Consider the following 18,239-nt stretch of genomic DNA (forward strand, 5'->3'; position numbering starts at 1 on the left):
GCAGAGGTCCAGCACCTTCCGGGGGTTGGAGACAAAAAGGTCAAATGTGCGATCACATTGTTATCATCGATTTGACCAATCAAATGTTGGAATTTCAAGTACTCCTTTAGTTCCAAGGACCGCCAATCATTGTACCTTTGAGTTTGGGTTCTCACACAACTATAGCTACAATAGACTTGCATCAGATCCCTTTCATACAACTGAATTTCCTTTTGTAACTTTGGGTTCTCTAGTTCCAATGGTCTCATACTCACAACTCGAGCCTACTCCTCAAATCCACTCTATTGTTGCAACTCCAAAAATGATCCATGATAGCGCCTAGTATCCCGATTCTAGAGCCACGAATCATTTCACCAATAATGTTTATTTGACCAACTCCTCTCTATATCATAGTTCAAGTAAAATTTTGTTAGGGAATGGATGTAGTTTGCCTATTGCTAATGTTGGTCAATCATCTTTACTTATAAGAACTAGACTTTTATCTCTAAAACATTCATTTCATTTCCCTAACATTGCAAACAACTTGTTGTCAATATCTAAGTTCGTGTGGTTCATCAACTATATCTACTAGTATACTCATTAAGACTCAAGACAATGAAAATCTTTGTTACCTATCATCTTAACAAGATTCCCTTATAACATGGCACCGAAAAATGGGTCATTCTTCTCTTGAAGCTTTGTTATATATTTTAAGAGATTGTAATGAGTCTTTTTCTAGCAATAAAAAGTTGAACTTTTGTGTAGCTTGTAGACTTGAAATTCATAAATATTGTTTGTTTTAAATGAAAAATCTTACAAAAAGTGTTCATAAATATAAATTGAAGGCTTTAAGGCAAATATCAAAAAATAGATAAAATGAATATAGCTATGAAGTTTATGTAACACCCCTCAAATTTTGAGTATTTACTCTTGGGCAACAATAATTTTCTCACTTTTGCGATTTAATCATTCCTTGCATTAATATGTCATAATATACTTCTCAATGTTGGCATAACTCAAAATTTCCCTTTTTGTTACTTTATTTCCTTATTTTACTATACCAAGGATAATATCTTACTGTAGGAATTTTCAAAATATTACATTTGTGGTCCCGAAACCACTATTTCGACTAGGCCCAAATTCGGGCTATTACAACTCTCCCCCCCTTTAGGGATTTTCGTCCCCGAAAATCTTTCCAAGAGTAGTTACTTCCAGCTCTCATGAAACACTTTCACTAACATTTCAGAATCACTAATCGATTTAATCTCATATATCTCTTTCCAATAAATATATCACTATATCATACTTTCTGAAATATATATTTTTCATTTCGACTATCCGTCTTCATACTCGTGAATACGCATGCTTAAATACATACAACTCAAATCATATCTCGATAAATCAGTTCACTCCAAGAAAACAATTGAGTTGATTTTAACTATCAAATATTAACATATCAAAGTACTCTGTTTTCTTCATGCTGAAAATACAGCTCACACACACAATATTTCAAAATTCTTTTAGCATGCAAATCACCAGAATCACCACATTTTAGCTCTGGAATTTCATCGTAGCAAAACAATTCACTTTTTAAATATGCATACAAAATAGAAAAATAACCGATCACAAACCGGCCAATCCAATAGGGCTTTCGTCTGACATCATAATTAGCTAACATTCTCATAACATAAGAACTCCATTAGAAACTGAAAAATTATACACATATCTCTGAGGATAAAAAAAATATATATATAAAATATCCAGAAAAGACTATCATGTTCATTTTAATTGTAACCGTCACACACAGGCGTCTTTACCACTTAATTATCATTTCTCTAACAAATTTTGTTATCACGAACCTCACATTATTCCATTCACTAACAAAAATCAATTCAAAAGAACTTCCAGTTAATACATACATTCTTTAGGTATCACACCTTAATATTTTGTCTCATCAAATTTAACTTCTTCTTTAGTTCACATTTATGAACTTATTCAACATGATTCTCGTAAAAATTTCGTCATAAAGCAATACTGATAAGGGGGTGATGGTGAGGTCGTAAAACCTCTAACTTACTCTCATAAATTCATATATATATGACTTAGCTTTCATCATCAATGTAATACCATCATAACCACATAGTTCATTCCAAGCAAATTAACACATCTATTTATTACAAATGTTTTATGTCACTCACAATTTCACACAACAAATTTACTTACTCGAGCTTAATATTAATATCTAATTAAATTCCAATACTTGGCTTCTATTTTACTTATCGACATTTGTCAAATTAGAGAACGTCTTACGGAATTGAGTACTTCGTTTTCTTGATGCCATAGTCCAACTATGGTCTTACACGTAATCACAAATCACATACCGATGCCATAGCCCAGCTATGGTCTTACACGTAATCACAAATCACATACCGATGCCATAGCCCAGCTATGGTCTTACACGGAATCACATATCACTTACCGATGCCATAGCCCAACTATGGTCTTATACGGAATCACATAATCACATGTTCACATGTTGCCATGGTCAAACCATGGTCTTTTCCGTCAATTCATCACATATCACTGAACGAAAGTACTCATTCCTGCGTTCTACACAATTTAATCTTCCAATTCAATTTCCAGCAATTTGATTTTCTGCGTCACGGTCACTAATTTATTTTTATCTGGAGTTGTAGGGCTCCAAATTGAATTACGTAAATTTTCCTAAAAACTAGACTCATATACCTCTCCACCATAAAATTTTCAGCATTTTTAGTTGAAGAGTGGTCGGAACTGTCAGACAGCAAAATAGGGGAAAATTTAAAGAATAAACTGTACTATTTGGCTAAACCAAAAATTCTGAAAATTTTATAGCAAGAAGATATGTAAGTCTAGTTTCAGGGAAAGTTAACGGATCTTAATTTGGATTTTTGTATCTCAAGATATAAATGATTTAGTGACTATGACTCAAATGGACAACTTTGAATAAATTTACAAGAAAATAGTGAAATTATAGACAATGTTACTTATAAGCAAGTTATGTAAATTAAGGATGTGGAATGGAGAGGAGGAGGAGGAAAATAAATTTATGAATATTATGCTAGCATGGATTTGCATTTCAAATGGTTAATTTGCATGATTTGGGCTCGAGGACTAAATTGAGTAAAAGTAAAACTTTAAGGGTAATTTTGGAAAAATGTCAAAAATGACCAAATTGCATGAAATGAATTGTTTTATTATTTGAATTACTAAATTGAATGAAATATTAATTGAGATCAAGATTGGGTGGAAATTCAAGAAAAAAAAAGAAAATTTTCAAAATTTCCCTGAATTTTGGTATTTCTGCAATTTATCCTGGTAAGTTCGTATGAACTATATTTTGTATAATTTTAATTAAATTGAATGCTATTTGGTAATGAATATTATATATATGTGTGTTTGGAATTGAATTATTATTGGATGTTTTGAAATGATTATCGGAAGCTCGATTGGGTTGGAAGCTTGTTGGAGATATATCACATTATCTATTGGTTCTATCGGAAATTTTGGATGATTTGATTCTGGTTATTGTATAAGTTAAATTGGTTAATGATTAGCTCATAAATGTTTTGATTTTGATTGGTTATAAATATGAATGTTTGATGAAATGAAATGTCGGAAAATTCATTTGTAAACTCCGGTAATGCTCTATAACCCTATTCTGGGGAAGGATACGGGTTAGGGGTGTTACAGTTTAATAGATCAGACTCGTCAAATGTTGACTATTCTACTCTAATCTATACATGGGTGAAGTGTACGTATAATTCTAATGATCACTAATGGCCTTCCCTTGTGACCCCAGTAACCCATTCGTCAAATGTTGACTCAATAATTCCTTAGGCCACTAACGCTTCCTACCAAGATCTCACCAATGAAAATTGATTAATCATTTAATTTTTTAAATACTATATTTAATAGCAATTATGAATAATAAAAATTAAAATACATTATACATAATAGAACCGATAAATAAGATATTACAAATTGACGCACAAATATCATATCTATAGGATAATCTCAAAAGAGAAAGATAAATCAACAGTAATCACAACACTAGGATAATTTAGAAATAAACTAGAGATGCATCACATTGATTAAACCGCTGAAAATTACATCTTAGCCCTGCCATCATTAGATCAACTAGACAATGAACTCCAGTCAACCAAGAAAGTATTGCTAAGAGCTTAAAGAGACCCATTGTATTAATGACACACAAAAGGTCAAGTCTCAAATGGCCTATCATCTTCCTTATCTCGGATTCTAATTTTACAAACATCATCACTGCTCTATCATGAGAAAATTTTTCGAGAATGGTCCACAATAGATCTGACAACATTCTTACATTGATAAATCTCATATATATATATATATATATATATATATATATATATATATATATATATCAAAAGTTGACTAAAACTTGAAAACTAAAACAACCATTGCTTTCAAAAAAAACAATGTGGATCAAATAAAATTCACGAAAGTGTAGACAAAGCTATAATAATATAGACTAAAATTAAAAATAAAACAAAAATCAAATAATATGATTGAAGAAACTACTACCGTCAATTAACCCGAAAATTGCCTCTCGACCAACAAAATAAATATTCGATTTGAAAAAGTTAAGCAGGCAGGTTAATTTTTTTCATACGAAGAAAAGGAGGGCTAAAGATTATTTTTTATCATTTAATTAGTTTTACTTGTAAACTTATTATTATTATTATAAAGGAAAGGTAACATATTTACATATAAAATGGTTATTGACCACTATATGTTTACCTATCTTTTGATGTGTTGTATTCATATATGTGTATATATATTTTCAGAATAACTACCTAAATTACTACATTTCTATTGTTGTACATGAATTTTAGGATTAGTTTTAAAAGATGCGTAAATTTTTGAAGGAAGAGTGAAACTTTAAAGAGAGAAAATTTTGTCCATCAAATATTCATATTGAGATGTGTTGATACTTAATATTAACGGAGGTTAAGATGAAAAGGAAAATAGTGTTTTGGTTTAGAAAATAGAGTCGAAAACCTCCAAATGGAGTGTTTGGGATTACTTAAATCATGAGTATTTCGGGTTGGATAATCGGGTCGAATTTCAAGCTAGATTAGTATATATTTTATTATAATTGTACTTAAATTTGTCCCCTACTTCGTTGATACCTAGCATCAACCAAAATCAAGATGAAGAGAGAAATGATAAATGAAGTATTTGAAATTATCTAAATCATAAATATTTTGGATCCGACAACCAAATTAAATTTCGGATAGAATTATTATATTTTTTATTATGATTGTATAACAAGATGCAAATTCTCTTCGTGGCGTTTGTGATTTGTGATGATAAATCTTGAGCTATACTTTATATATAAAATTCCAGGTGAAAATTAAAAGCAAATTTTTGCTCAGATTTAGCTAATATGCAAAACACCGAAGAAATTAGCTTCGCACGGAAACTTGGAAAAGTGTCGATTTAATTCAATTTAAAATTTGCAATCATGAACCATCCCACTTCTTTTATCTCAATCAACCTCTGTCAGAACAATAAAAGATGCAGAGATGACGTGTGCTTATTTATTATACAACCTTAATATCACAAGTTACAGCACGTTTGGTTCGCTGTATTAAAATAGAGGCGTAATAGCAAATCAATTATTTGGTTGAATGTAATGGAATAGAGGCGTAATAGTAATCTTGTGTTTGGTTGAATGGAATAAAGGTGTAATAGCATAATGGAAAAAATTAAAATGACTAGAATACCCTTACCATAAATTTGTTTTGGTAAATAATTATTGTTATTGTTATTGTTATTTAAATTTTAATAAGATTATTAATATCAATAATAAATAATTTAATCATATTTAAACATAATTATTATTAAATATATTATAATTAAAATATATAATTTAATAAAATTCTTAATAATCAATATTCTTATATGAATTTACTCAAATAATAATATATGATACTATAAAATATAAATTAACATAATTATTATAATTAAAATATATAATTTAATAAAATTCTTAATAATTAATATTCTTATATGAATTTACTCAAATCATAATATATGATACTATAAAAGATAATTTGAAATAATTAATATTAAATATATTTTAATTAAAATATATGATTTAATAAAATTTAAAATAATTATAACTAATAAATTATCTTATATGAATTTGTATAATTTAAAATAATTATTATTACATATAATTTAATAATAATATATAATTTCATAAAATTCTTGATAATAAATTTTCTTATATGAATTTATATAATTTAAAATAATTAATATTAAAAGAACTAAAAGCACATCCCGATGAATTTGGATAAATGATTGTCTAGATGCACTTGAATGAATAAATTCATTCTTGATGTAAAAACCTTTTTATATTAATTTATATAATTTAAAATTTCAAAATACTAATAATATAAATAACCACTTATTAAAAATACATATAGAATGGATCTAGATAAATAGGTGTCCAAATTCAATTGTATCTAGATAATATTCAAATAATAAACATAAAAGAGAATGGAATGAAGAGGCGGACATAAAAATTTTGCCATGAAAGTATGATCATGGATGCTGCTAAATAGAATGCATGTCTTACAAGATCCACCTTGTTTCTCAAATGATTGGATAATTTTTCTCACACAATTATTTTCTTATCATTCTGACCTAATCTTTCCAACCCGGATCACCGCACAAGAGAAAAGGGTTAAAACAATAGAAACGGTTCGAAATTCTAGTCGAGACCAAAAGCTTGGCCATTAAATTCACAAAGATGTCAATAGCCCCAGAGTCATTCCGGATCTCATCATCGAATTTCTTTTAAGCTCGGATGTTTCTCAAAGTACTGCGTCTGCGGTCATGGTGCCGATCTTTTCTTTGTTCATAAAAAAGATAAAAATTCAGCAATTGTGATTTGGAACACAACAACACACATTTCGGCATTGTTTTATTTATTACCTTAAGTTCTTGAACCTCGGCAATTTCTTTCTCCAATCGCCGAGACTCTTTCAAGGATTTCTCCTCTGCCTCTTTCAATTCTACAAGCTATAACCACAAATAAATAGCACATCATTCGAGGAAAAACTTGGAGAGGGGTAAAAGAGAGTCAATTATCCTGTTGATTCTCACCAATGCATCAAATTTTGGTTTGTATTGAGGAGTGACGGTGTCAACAAACTTGGGGATCTCTACACCTGCAATGGAAGAGTATATAACATTTGTAACGGTGAATCCCTCAAAACTCCATCCAAACCTTATAACAAGCATGATAAATATGATTACTTCGACTGCTAGAAATTGCAGACAAGTGAGAATTGAGTAGCTAGATGTCTATATTTTCTTCATTCTACTTTGAACATAAGTATAAGAGTATCTCAAGTTTTGGTGTCCAGAAGAATCTGATCACATAATAGCATTATTGAAATGAAACATCTACGGTATTAATCTGAAATTGTTAAATGCTAATAGCATTCAACAAGTGAATTGCACACAAATAAGAATTGTATTTGCAAACAAAATAGCAACCAATTTAAACAATGTCCTCATTGGCAATTGATTTCCATTTAACTTTTAGTGAAGTATGGGGCATGGAACTGATCTAGGAAAGATCAAGGAGATCCGGAGTGGAAAATGATTGATAAGCGTATTACATAAACTCGAGTGCAAGTGTCGATCGGGCTAAATGTCCAAAATGAGTATGGTCAACTTTTTCCAAGAATTTGTAGGGTCCTTGAAGGTCATATCCCATATCTATGGTCCAGATATAGGTCGTGCATTGATATTTTCGTAAAAAAACCATAGAAATATAAAGCAATAGCAATAAAATCCATACTTTACTAATACCCCTTCCAAAACCCCAAAAACTGAGAGTGAAGAAAGGAAAGAGCTAGCTACTTAAGGTGACCATATCAGCATCCAACTAAGTAATAGTTCCCTTGTACCATAGAGATGATCTTCAAAGTAACAAATTCAGGAAGTGGCACCGCATGAGGAACACAAACATGTGGAAGCCAAACAATTTATGATTTTATAGACCTGCAACTGATCTAAGCATAACCATATATAGGATGACTGGAAAATTGGATAGAGAGTAGGCCAAATATGATAACTATCAAATTAACTTACTCTCATATGCCTCTTTGTACATATCTACCAGGCGAGAGCCAATTCCTTTTCTATAGTACTCCCAGTCAATGGATTCAGGTTCCTGCTTAAGAAATCGGATTATTAACAAGATAGGACTGAAACCTTGAACAAAACTAAAATTTCCTTAAAAATGAAAAAAAAAAGGTTCCAAAATCAAACCTTGAACAAAAAAATTCAACCTTATTGAAAATTTATTTCAATATAAAATATTAAAATCATCATTAAAAAACTAAAACCCTAAGATCTAATCAACAGATTAACCCAACAAATCTATGAAAAAAATCAATAAAAATGCTAAAAAGGAGCTAGGGATTAGAGAGAATATAAGAAAAAGACCTGGCTGAATTTGGTTTGTAAAGTAGAGTTAACTTCATCAAAAGTGCGACGAAGAGTAGCGAACTCTTTGCGAGCCTCATCGGAGACCAAAAGCTTAGCCATCCCTTCCCAATCAATGTTCTTTGATGCTTTGAACGCGACATCGACGACTTTCTTCCCCGGTCCGCTCATTTTTCTCGCACTTTCTCGCTTCCCAAACACGAGACGGTGGAGATTTGGTTCAAGAAACTACTGTTGATGTTGGGAGGAGAGGGTGGGGTGGAGCAGATTTTGGTGGGGAGGTAAAAGCGAACGATTAGCTAATCCTTACTTTTGAAACGGAATGGCTAATCGTTGTTGAAGCAGAGAAAATGAGGAATACATCCGTGTTGTAATAGGCCTGTAATAGGCAATACATCAAACCAAACACGGGATTAAGTGGGGATTAGTGGGGCCCACGGATTAGGGGTGTATTGGCTAATCCAATACACCCAACCAAACACGCTCTTAGTGTAAAAGTATTGTAGATTTTATATAATAAGGGTTAAATTGTATTTTATTTTTTATTAAAATAATAGATATATATATTAATTTAAGTATACTAAATAAAAATAAATTAATCCTTTCTGTTAAGTTTCATATCTTTATATTATTAAAATTGATGTAGTTGATAAAATAATCGATAGTGATATATGGTATGCTACGTGTATTTTATCTTGATATATGAACTAGTCTTTAATAGAATAATTGGATGAATCTTAATAAAAGATTAATTTACTTTTTAATCTAACGTATAAAGTTTAATTTATTCATTTTTAATAAAGAGACCAAAATATAGTCTGGATTTTAATATAAAAACTCCATTACACTTTTACCATATTAACTTGCCATGAACACAAAATTTTAGAAAGCTATAAACAAATCTATACAGATAAGTGCTTTCTCTTTTCTGCTTTTGTTTCTTCACAGTGATGGACTGTAATTACTCCAAAAACAAGTTCTTTCTAGTGCTTGCTTTGTTGAACATGGCTGCCACATTGGTAAAAGGTCAAGGTACCCGTGTTGGGTTCTATTCAACCTCATGTCCTTTAGTTGAATCCATTGTTAGTTCCACGGTTCAGTCCCATTTACAGTCTGATCCTTCACTTGGTCCAGCCATACTAAGGATGCACTTCCATGACTGCTTCGTCCATGGCTGCGATGCTTCGATCCTCATCAATGGCCCCGACACAGAGAAAACTGCTCCCCCGAACCTTGGAGTGAGAGGATATGAAGTTATTGATGATGCCAAAGCACAAGTTGAAGCCACTTGTCCAGGAGTTGTCTCGTGTGCTGATATCCTCGCCCTTGCTGCCCGTGATGCTGTTTTTCTGGTAACCAATTAACCCATCATTCAATAAGCCTCTAAATATTTTTGCAGACACACATATATATATTCATGCAGGCAAAAGGACAGAAGTGGGATGTGCCCACGGGACGAAAAGATGGAAAGGTTTCCCTGGCTTCTGATGCTGACAATTTGCCTGCCTTCACGGATTCCATCGAAGAACTCAAGCGAAAGTTCGCTGCATTTGGTCTAAACGCTCGTGATCTTGTCACCCTTGTTGGTAAGTGGTAACCATTATTTCGATTTCCGTATATACCAGGGACCAGGGGCTGCGCTAAGGGTCCGCACTCCGCAGGGACTTTACCCTTCAAATGGAAAATTTTCTTTATAGTCCCTTTAAATTTAAAATCATGTTAATGCAATAATAAAATTGCACTTTAGCCCTCTCCAGATGGTAAATATTCAGTTTAATCCCATTAAAAATTCTTTGATACAATAATAAAATTATAATTTAATTCCCTTAAATATATATAATTTAATTTTCACCCTCCTAAAATAATTTTTTTGGCTCCGTCCTAGGTATATACGCATATATGCATATATATATTAATTAAGGTGCAGCTAATCTATAAAGGTGAAAACACTTCTCTAGTTCTTCTTAATTTTGATATTGAACAAATTAGTACCTCTTAAAAAATGAAACAATTTAATCTTTGTCAAATTTGAAAGTTAGCAACTAAGGACAAATAATTATGGCATTAATGTTTTCCATTAATTGTACATAAGTGTGATTTATAATAACAAATTTAGCCCTTGATGTTTATACATTTTGGGTAAATGTTGACAGAATATATAAATATTGGGATAAATTTGTTAAATCAAGATCAAATGAATAGAATGTGTAAACTTTAATGGCTAAATTTGTTATTATACCAATAAAACATATGTACAATTGACGAAAAACATTAACAAAGTGATTAATTGTCCTTAGTTACTTTCAAAATTGACATGGATTAAATTGCTCTGATTTTTTTAAAGGAACCAATTTGCTCAATATCAAATTGTGAAGAACCAAAGAAGTCTTTGTACCTATTTGAAATGTGTTGAATTGCTTTTTTTGTTAACAGGGGCGCACACCATTGGAACCACGGCTTGCGAATTTTTCAGCTATAGATTATTCAACTTCAGTGCAACCAGCAACGGCGCAGACCCATCGATCAACCCTGACTTTGTCTCTCAACTCCGAACACTTTGTCCGTCGAATGGGGACGGCACGAGACGAGTTGCTTTAGACACGGATAGTGTGGATTCATTCGATGCATCTTTCTTTCATAATTTGAGGAAAGGCCGAGGCATACTAGCGTCTGATCAAATGTTATGGACGGATGGTTGTACGAGATCCATAGTTGAAAGCTACTTGGGTGTTAGAGGCTTGCCATCATTGAAATTCAACGTGCAATTTGGTAAGTCAATGGTGAAGATGAGCAACATTGAAGTGAAAACAGGGACCAATGGTGAAATACGCAAAATTTGTTCTGCAATAAATGAAGTATAACCTTTCTCACTGGAGTTGAGAATACAACTGTATCATTTCTTATATTATGATCTTTTAGCCTAAGCTGTCTATCTTGCATGCAAAGGGAAACAATAAAATTGACAAACTCGAATTTCCTTGCTTTATTTTACATGTTATATTTTACATATAGAATATGATTAATTCTAAGGTTTCATCTCTTTATCTAAATTAGATTAATATTAAATACGAATAAAGAAAAATAAAATAAATATTTTATTACCAAAACAAATTATTTAAGATAATTACCTTGTAATATTGTAATGATATATATGCCTTACTCCCGAACAGATTTCCTCTACTTTCTTATTATGATTAGGGTGATCAAAATTTTATTTGATTTGAAAAAATCGAATTTTAAGTTAATCAAATCGAGTTATTCTAGTTAACTCGAATAAGTAATTTGAATTTCGGGTTCGAGTCGAATTGAATTTTGAAAATATCTCTTTGGTGTAAATATCCATAAATTTTAATACTTTGAATAACATATTGGTGTAAATATCTCTTTGGTCACTATAAATTTTGAAAATGAGGAAATTGACCTCTCTCAACAAAAATCACAAAAAAAATTCAAAATATTTATAAAAATTCCAAAATTTATATTTTAAAAAATCTAAATAATATAAGAGAAAGTTAAAATTTTAAAAATTTTCTAAATTAATAATTTTTAGGTCCTTGAATTAACTTATTTTAAAAAAATTAAACTTCTTTATATATTCTTTAGAATTTTTAAAAATATATATATAATTTTGAAAATTTTATAAATATTTTGAATTTTAAAAATTATTTTATAATTTTTGTTGAGAGAGACCAATTTGCTCATTTTAAAATTGACAAGGACCAAATGGGTATTTATACTATTCATTATTCAATTATTCGAGTTATTTGAATTGCACTCAACTTGAACTCGAAACTTGAATTACTTATTCAAGTTGACTAGAAAAATTAAATAATTCGATTCGATTAACCCGAAATTTAAATTTTTTATTTGAATAGAGTTTTACTCACCCTTAAAAATTGTGTTGATTGTTTTGATTCAATAAAACATTTTTTATTTATCTATTTGAGAAAAAACGGTGTAAAATAAATAAAAGTTCTATTAAATAAACAAAATATATTTCAAAATAAAATAAAATTAAGTTAAAGGTGGAGTAATGAAATTTAAGGAGCACATATAGTGGGAAAAAGGGGTAGAGGAAATCTATTCGCCGTATCCCCTACACCTTATTTTGTTGGAATCCCGTTAAGTGTCCATCTTATAAAAATTCATTAATTTATTAATGGTAAAGATAATTATATCTCATTTGCCACTTGTAAGCATGACAAGCATCAGTAAATGTGTTGATAGTAGAGGTGTTCATGGGCCGGTCGGCCCGGCCCGGCCCGATGGCTCGCTCAAAATATGGGAGGGTTCGGCTAAAAATATAGGCCCAAAATATGGGTTTGGGAAAAAACGAGGCCCGTTTAGAAAATGGGCTGGGCCTCGGGCATTAGGGGTGTGCAAATTTCGGGTAAAACTTAAAAAATTTGGTTAACCGACCGAATTCGGTTAATCGATAGGTTAACCGAATTTTTTCGGTCGGGGGTCGGTTAATTATTTTTTGATTTTTCGATTAACGGTTAATTTGGTTCGAAACTTGTCGGTTAACCGAATTTTTTCGGTTTAACCGAAAAAATTAATAAATAAAATTATAATATAAATAGGCCTACTATTCACCTAAACCAATCCAAACTCAAGTATTCAACCCAACCCAATTACCCAACCCAACCCAATCATAAAAATTACAAATAATTTAATAAATAAAAATAAAATTCTAAAACTAAAACTAAAGTCTAAAAGTCTAAAAATAATTTAATTATGTAGTGATTCAATTCGGTTAATTCGGGTAATTCGGTTAATTCGGGTAATCCGGTTAATTCGGGTAATCCGGTTAATTCGGTTAATTTTTAACCAAAAATAAAAAATATATAATTTTCGGTTAATTCGGTTAACTGACCGAATTAACCGAAAAGATTTCGGTTCGGTTAATTTTTTTTGAAAAAATTTTGGTTCGGTTAACGGTTAAAAATTTTGAAAGGTCGGTTAATTCGGTTAATGTTATTTCGGGTCGGTTAACCGAATGAACACCCCTATCGGGCACCACTTTTTGGCCCGGGCCTGGCCCGGCCTAAATATAATAAATATAATTTTTATTTTAAAATATTTTTAAAATACTTTTTTTATTTTTTATTTTTAAAATAAATTTTTGGTGTTTATTAAAAAATGGGTCGAGCCGGGCCGAGCCCGGGCTTAGGATGCAGGCCAAAACTTTTTAGCCCAGCCCGGCCCATGAACACCTCTAGTTGATAGCGATACATAATTGATAGATGCTAGAAAAATACCTTAGCAGGAGTATGTATATATGAGTTCCCACACATCAGAAAAAACTCTAATAACTCTTTACCACTCGGCAAGCTTCATCTTCTTCCTTCAATTTACCTCTTCACTTCCTCCTTCATTCACACCCTTTCTCATTGACTCACCTCCATCCACAGCCAACATCAACAAGCAAGATTGGTTTTCCTGTTAGGAAGCTGGGGTTTCTCTTTGTATTTTGTCCGTCACCATTGTTGAAGCCAAGTGTAACCTTCATATTTGTTTTCTTACAATTATATTAGCAATGTTTATAGGCTTTTCATAATGCTTTCAGCCTTGTTTTTAAAAAAAAAAAAAAACAGTGATCTTTTTTAATATAATAATACATCATTATAAAAGTGATTAGAACTGTTTATGAGTTTTATATATCTTATTTAAGTCCCGACCAAACCAATACAACAATCTATTTAACCATTATAAAATATATTTTTATAATTTTCTATATTAATATTTTATATTTTTATTATGCTTTTGATTCAATAATAAAATGATTTCTTTTAGTTTTCCCAAAAAAGAACGGATAGTCCGATCTTTAGATATCTACAAGGGATCGGATGTTTTTTTAAATATATCTGGTAATGAGCTGGAAGAACAAGGACATATAGCATTGTACTTAGCTTGAGAAAGGCTTGTAAGAAATTATAAATAGAATATCCACAAGAAAATGTGCTTAAGTGTCTTGGAAAATCCGAAAGCTGGTGTTGGAAATAAGGCAATTGGACCCCATTTGGGAGCAGAAGGATGTTGCACTCAATTTAAGTAATATGTATAATTAAGATTTTGAAAATTCAATAAAAAAAATTTGAGGTTGAGAGATTAATTTAAATTTTGGGTTATAATTTAAAAACTTCTAGTGCAATTAACCCTATATAATCATATGAGATAACGTCGTCTCCTTGTAGGGTTCTCAGCAATAAATTCCAAAAAGGAGACAAGTTGAGACATTATTGTCCTCGTTTTTGCCTTCTTCAACAAAGATTACAGATAGCTGTAATGGAATTTTCCCTAGAATATTTTGATGTTTATGATGCAACCGCATACATTAATTTTTCCACCTCAACAGAGGAGAAGCAAACTCAATTTTCACTCAGTTACTGAGTCATGGAGTCGCCGCAGTTTCCCAAATATCTTCTTTTCGTCATCCTTTTTTCACTCTACAGTACTTCCATCGCTCAATATGAAGAGGAAAGGGATGCTCTATATGCTGTCAAGCACACTTTCAATGATCCATTCTTAAATGATAACTGGAATGGCCTTCAATGCTATGAAAACACCTCTTTTTGGTATGGTATTCAGTGCACAAATGGCCGTGTCACTGCAATATTATTGGAAAGTAAGGGATTATCGGGCAAAATAAATGCCGATGCATTTGTTTTGCTTTCTGAATTGGTTACCCTTAGCTTCAAGAACAATTCTTTGTCAGGGAACATAATGGATTTCTCATCCAATCCCAAGTTGAAGGATATCGACCTGTCGAAAAACATGTTTGATGGGCCAATTTCACGTTCACTTCTTAGTCTTAACTTGTTGGAATCGTTGCAGCTTCAAGATAATCATTTAACAGGTCCAATCCTAGGATTCGACCAAACCAGTTTAACATCATTCAATGTTTCCAACAACAGTATAACCGGTCCGATTCCGGGAACTGACACACTGAGATCGTTCAGCTCTGCTTCGTACTCCAGCAACGGCCCCTATATGTGTGATGATTCATCGAATTCCAGTAGCGGTTGTTATTTTAGTGAAAACGAAACAGCGGGAGGAGGAGGCTCCAAAAAGGAACCTGTTTCCACTGTATTTATAGTTTTCGATGTGCTTGGCTTACTCGCTGGGATTTTGCTTCTATTTCTTTACTGTAAAAAGTCCAGGCAGCTAAAGAAGCTGATTCAAAAATACCAGCTTGAAGAAAAAGATGAAGACGATTTAGAGATGGAAAGGATGAGTAATTTTCATTACAATGAAAGCAAAGATGAAAGCGTTATTATTTCTGCAGAAGTGAATAATAGATCTGTTACAAATGAAGAGAAGGGGAAACTTATATTCATGGGGGACGAAGACCAAGCAGGTTTTGATTTGAACGACCTGTTGAGAGCTTCTGCTGAAGGATTGGGTAAAGGGCTTTTCGGCAATAGTTATAAAGCTACATTGGATGGCAGACCGTCTGTTGTGGTGAAACGCTTGAGGGATTTAAAACCATTGAGCTACGATGAGTTCACGGAGGTGGTACGGATAATTACAAACCAAAAGCATCCCAATTTGCTTCCTTTGCTCGCTTACTTTTATTCCAATGATGAGAAGCTGTTCCTTTACAGATATGCCATGAATGGAAACCTCTTCAACCGCCTTCATGGTGAGATAATTAAATACTGTTGTAAGTTGCAACTTATTTTTGTTGTTTTTTATAGTTTTTTTTATGAAAAATTGCAGGAGGGAGAGGAACAAGAGACCGGATTCCATTGAGATGGAACTCGAGATTAGCCATTGCTCGAGGGGTGGCTCGAGCAATGGAATATCTTCACCTCAATCCCAACTCCAAATGTATTGTTCCTCACGGGAACCTGAAACCGTCCAACATTCTCCTCGACGGAAACGACAACGTTCTCATCTCCGATTACGGTCTGGCTTCACTCGTAGCCGTTCCCATCGTAGCACAACGACTGGTGGCATTCAAGTCACCGGAATACCAGCACTCGAAACGCATTTCAATGAAATCCGACGTGTGGAGTTACGGTTGCTTTCTTCTGGAACTACTAACAGGAAGACTATCAGCTCACTCAGCACCACCAGGGATCAATGGGGTGGATCTTTGCAGTTGGGTTCATCGAGCTGTTAGAGAAGAATGGACAGCTGAAATATTCGATATTGAGATATCGGTGCAACGAAGTGCGGCTCCCGGAATGCTGAAGCTGCTGCAGATTGCGATACGTTGTTGCGATAAGATACCGGAGAAACGGCCGGAAATGACGGAAATTGTGAGGGAAATAGATAGCATCAAAGCCGTTGATTCAGACGATTCGGATGAATTATCTGCGGATCAATCGTTAACAGATGAATCTTTCTCGGCTAATGCTTGACAGTACTTGTGGTTGGAGATGGGAGAAGCTGGTAAGATTTTGAAACTGTGGGGGCTTCAAAGTTTGCAAGAATCTGTCGTTATGAATCAGAGAATCCAATCATGGAATCGGAAAATCGAGCTTTCAAAGTCTCCTTTTTGGCAATTTTCTATGTTTGCATGAGTTGTTGTATCCTGTAATATTTAGGTTAAATTCTATTATTGGTACTGTACTTTGCAAGATATATGGATTTTATTCCTCTACTTTAATTTAGTCAATTTTAATTCCTGTGCTTTTAAATTTTTAAAATTTTAGTCATCACCAAACTATAACTCTTAAATTCATTAAGTCAAATTCTATTATTTCTAAAATATTATGTGCCAAACTCCATATTAGCTTGCTATTTCCGCATATTTTGCTCACTAAAAATTTTGGGGATCGACCTAATTAAGCAACAAGTAAAAAATAGCGAAATAAATTGAGAAATTGAACACACAAATTTAACATAAAAAAACTCCTCCAAATAGGATAAAAAATCACAAGCAAAGATAATTTTACTATAATGGCCAAAGAACGAAAAGTACAAAAGATGGAGATAAAAACTAAACCCCGAAAACAAAGAATCCTCAAAACGTAAACACAAAATTTTCTAAATGTGTTGTGAGTTCTAATCTCTAATGGATGTATTTTCTAAGGATGTAAAAGAGCCTATTTATAAGCTAAATTCATAGGTCAAATAATAATAAAATAATCCACACTAATCAGAGTTTGATTGAAACAAATAAACAGAATTTAACTAGAAGATTATTTCTCAAATATGACTGAAATAAGAGTCATATTTAACAAATCTCCACATTGACTCATATTTTCACAACGTCATCTTTGCCAAAACCTGTAACACCCCTAACCCGAATTCGTCGCCGGAACAGGGTTACGGAGACATTTCATTTTATGTAGCATTCATATTTGAAACCAATCAAAATTAAAACATTAATGAGCTAACGTTGGCCAATTTAACTTATACATGTCATTCAATGCATTATTCCCGTAACATGCACAAATTCAACATTCAAGTTATTTCAATAATTTTCATGTATCAACAATATATATATCATGATTGATGAGCTCATCAATACCATGATTTCCATTCCCTTGTTTTTTTTTCCATATTTATCCCGTTGAATTTCCCAGAATTTCGATGGATTTTCAAGGGTACACTTTAGTGTACAAATCCGGGTCCGTCAATTCATATTCATGTGCGCACATTTTCATTTCAGAGAGCACACTCCCGCAAACCTCATCTTTACAACGGGATTACCAGTCCAGGCTAAATCCCCTGTAATATAAACTCATAGAGTATTGCCA

General features: G+C 32.3%; 3 protein-coding genes across 3 annotated transcripts; 2 read left to right on the plus strand and 1 right to left on the minus strand.

Annotated features, from left to right (window-relative positions):
- Nucleotides 1-6,881: 6,881 nt before the first annotated feature.
- LOC105795063 (ATP synthase subunit d, mitochondrial) lies at nucleotides 6,882-8,716 on the minus strand. Its single transcript, XM_052628955.1, has 5 exons — nucleotides 8,527-8,716; nucleotides 8,170-8,251; nucleotides 7,174-7,238; nucleotides 7,003-7,089; nucleotides 6,882-6,914 (listed from the first exon to the last, which is right to left on the minus strand). The coding sequence occupies exons 1-5, from the start codon at nucleotides 8,695-8,697 to the stop codon at nucleotides 6,882-6,884; spliced, it is 438 nt and encodes a 145-aa protein (XP_052484915.1). The 5' UTR covers nucleotides 8,698-8,716.
- Nucleotides 8,717-9,352: 636 nt separating this feature from the next.
- On the plus strand, nucleotides 9,353-11,512 carry LOC105795064 (peroxidase N1). The gene is made up of 3 exons (XM_012624523.2): nucleotides 9,353-9,878; nucleotides 9,950-10,112; nucleotides 10,960-11,512. Exons 1-3 carry the CDS (start codon nucleotides 9,477-9,479, stop codon nucleotides 11,385-11,387), a joined length of 993 nt encoding a protein of 330 aa, XP_012479977.1. The 5' UTR covers nucleotides 9,353-9,476; the 3' UTR covers nucleotides 11,388-11,512.
- A 3,330-nt stretch (nucleotides 11,513-14,842) lies between these two features.
- Nucleotides 14,843-17,143, plus strand: LOC105796223 (probable inactive receptor kinase RLK902). Its single transcript, XM_012625797.2, has 2 exons — nucleotides 14,843-16,171; nucleotides 16,249-17,143. The coding sequence occupies exons 1-2, from the start codon at nucleotides 14,923-14,925 to the stop codon at nucleotides 16,893-16,895; spliced, it is 1,896 nt and encodes a 631-aa protein (XP_012481251.1). The 5' UTR covers nucleotides 14,843-14,922; the 3' UTR covers nucleotides 16,896-17,143.
- The last annotated feature ends 1,096 nt before the right edge of the window (nucleotides 17,144-18,239 follow it).

Source organism: Gossypium raimondii, chromosome 3, assembly GCF_025698545.1.
Source record: "Gossypium raimondii isolate GPD5lz chromosome 3, ASM2569854v1, whole genome shotgun sequence".
Lineage (NCBI taxonomy): Eukaryota > Viridiplantae > Streptophyta > Magnoliopsida > Malvales > Malvaceae > Gossypium > Gossypium raimondii.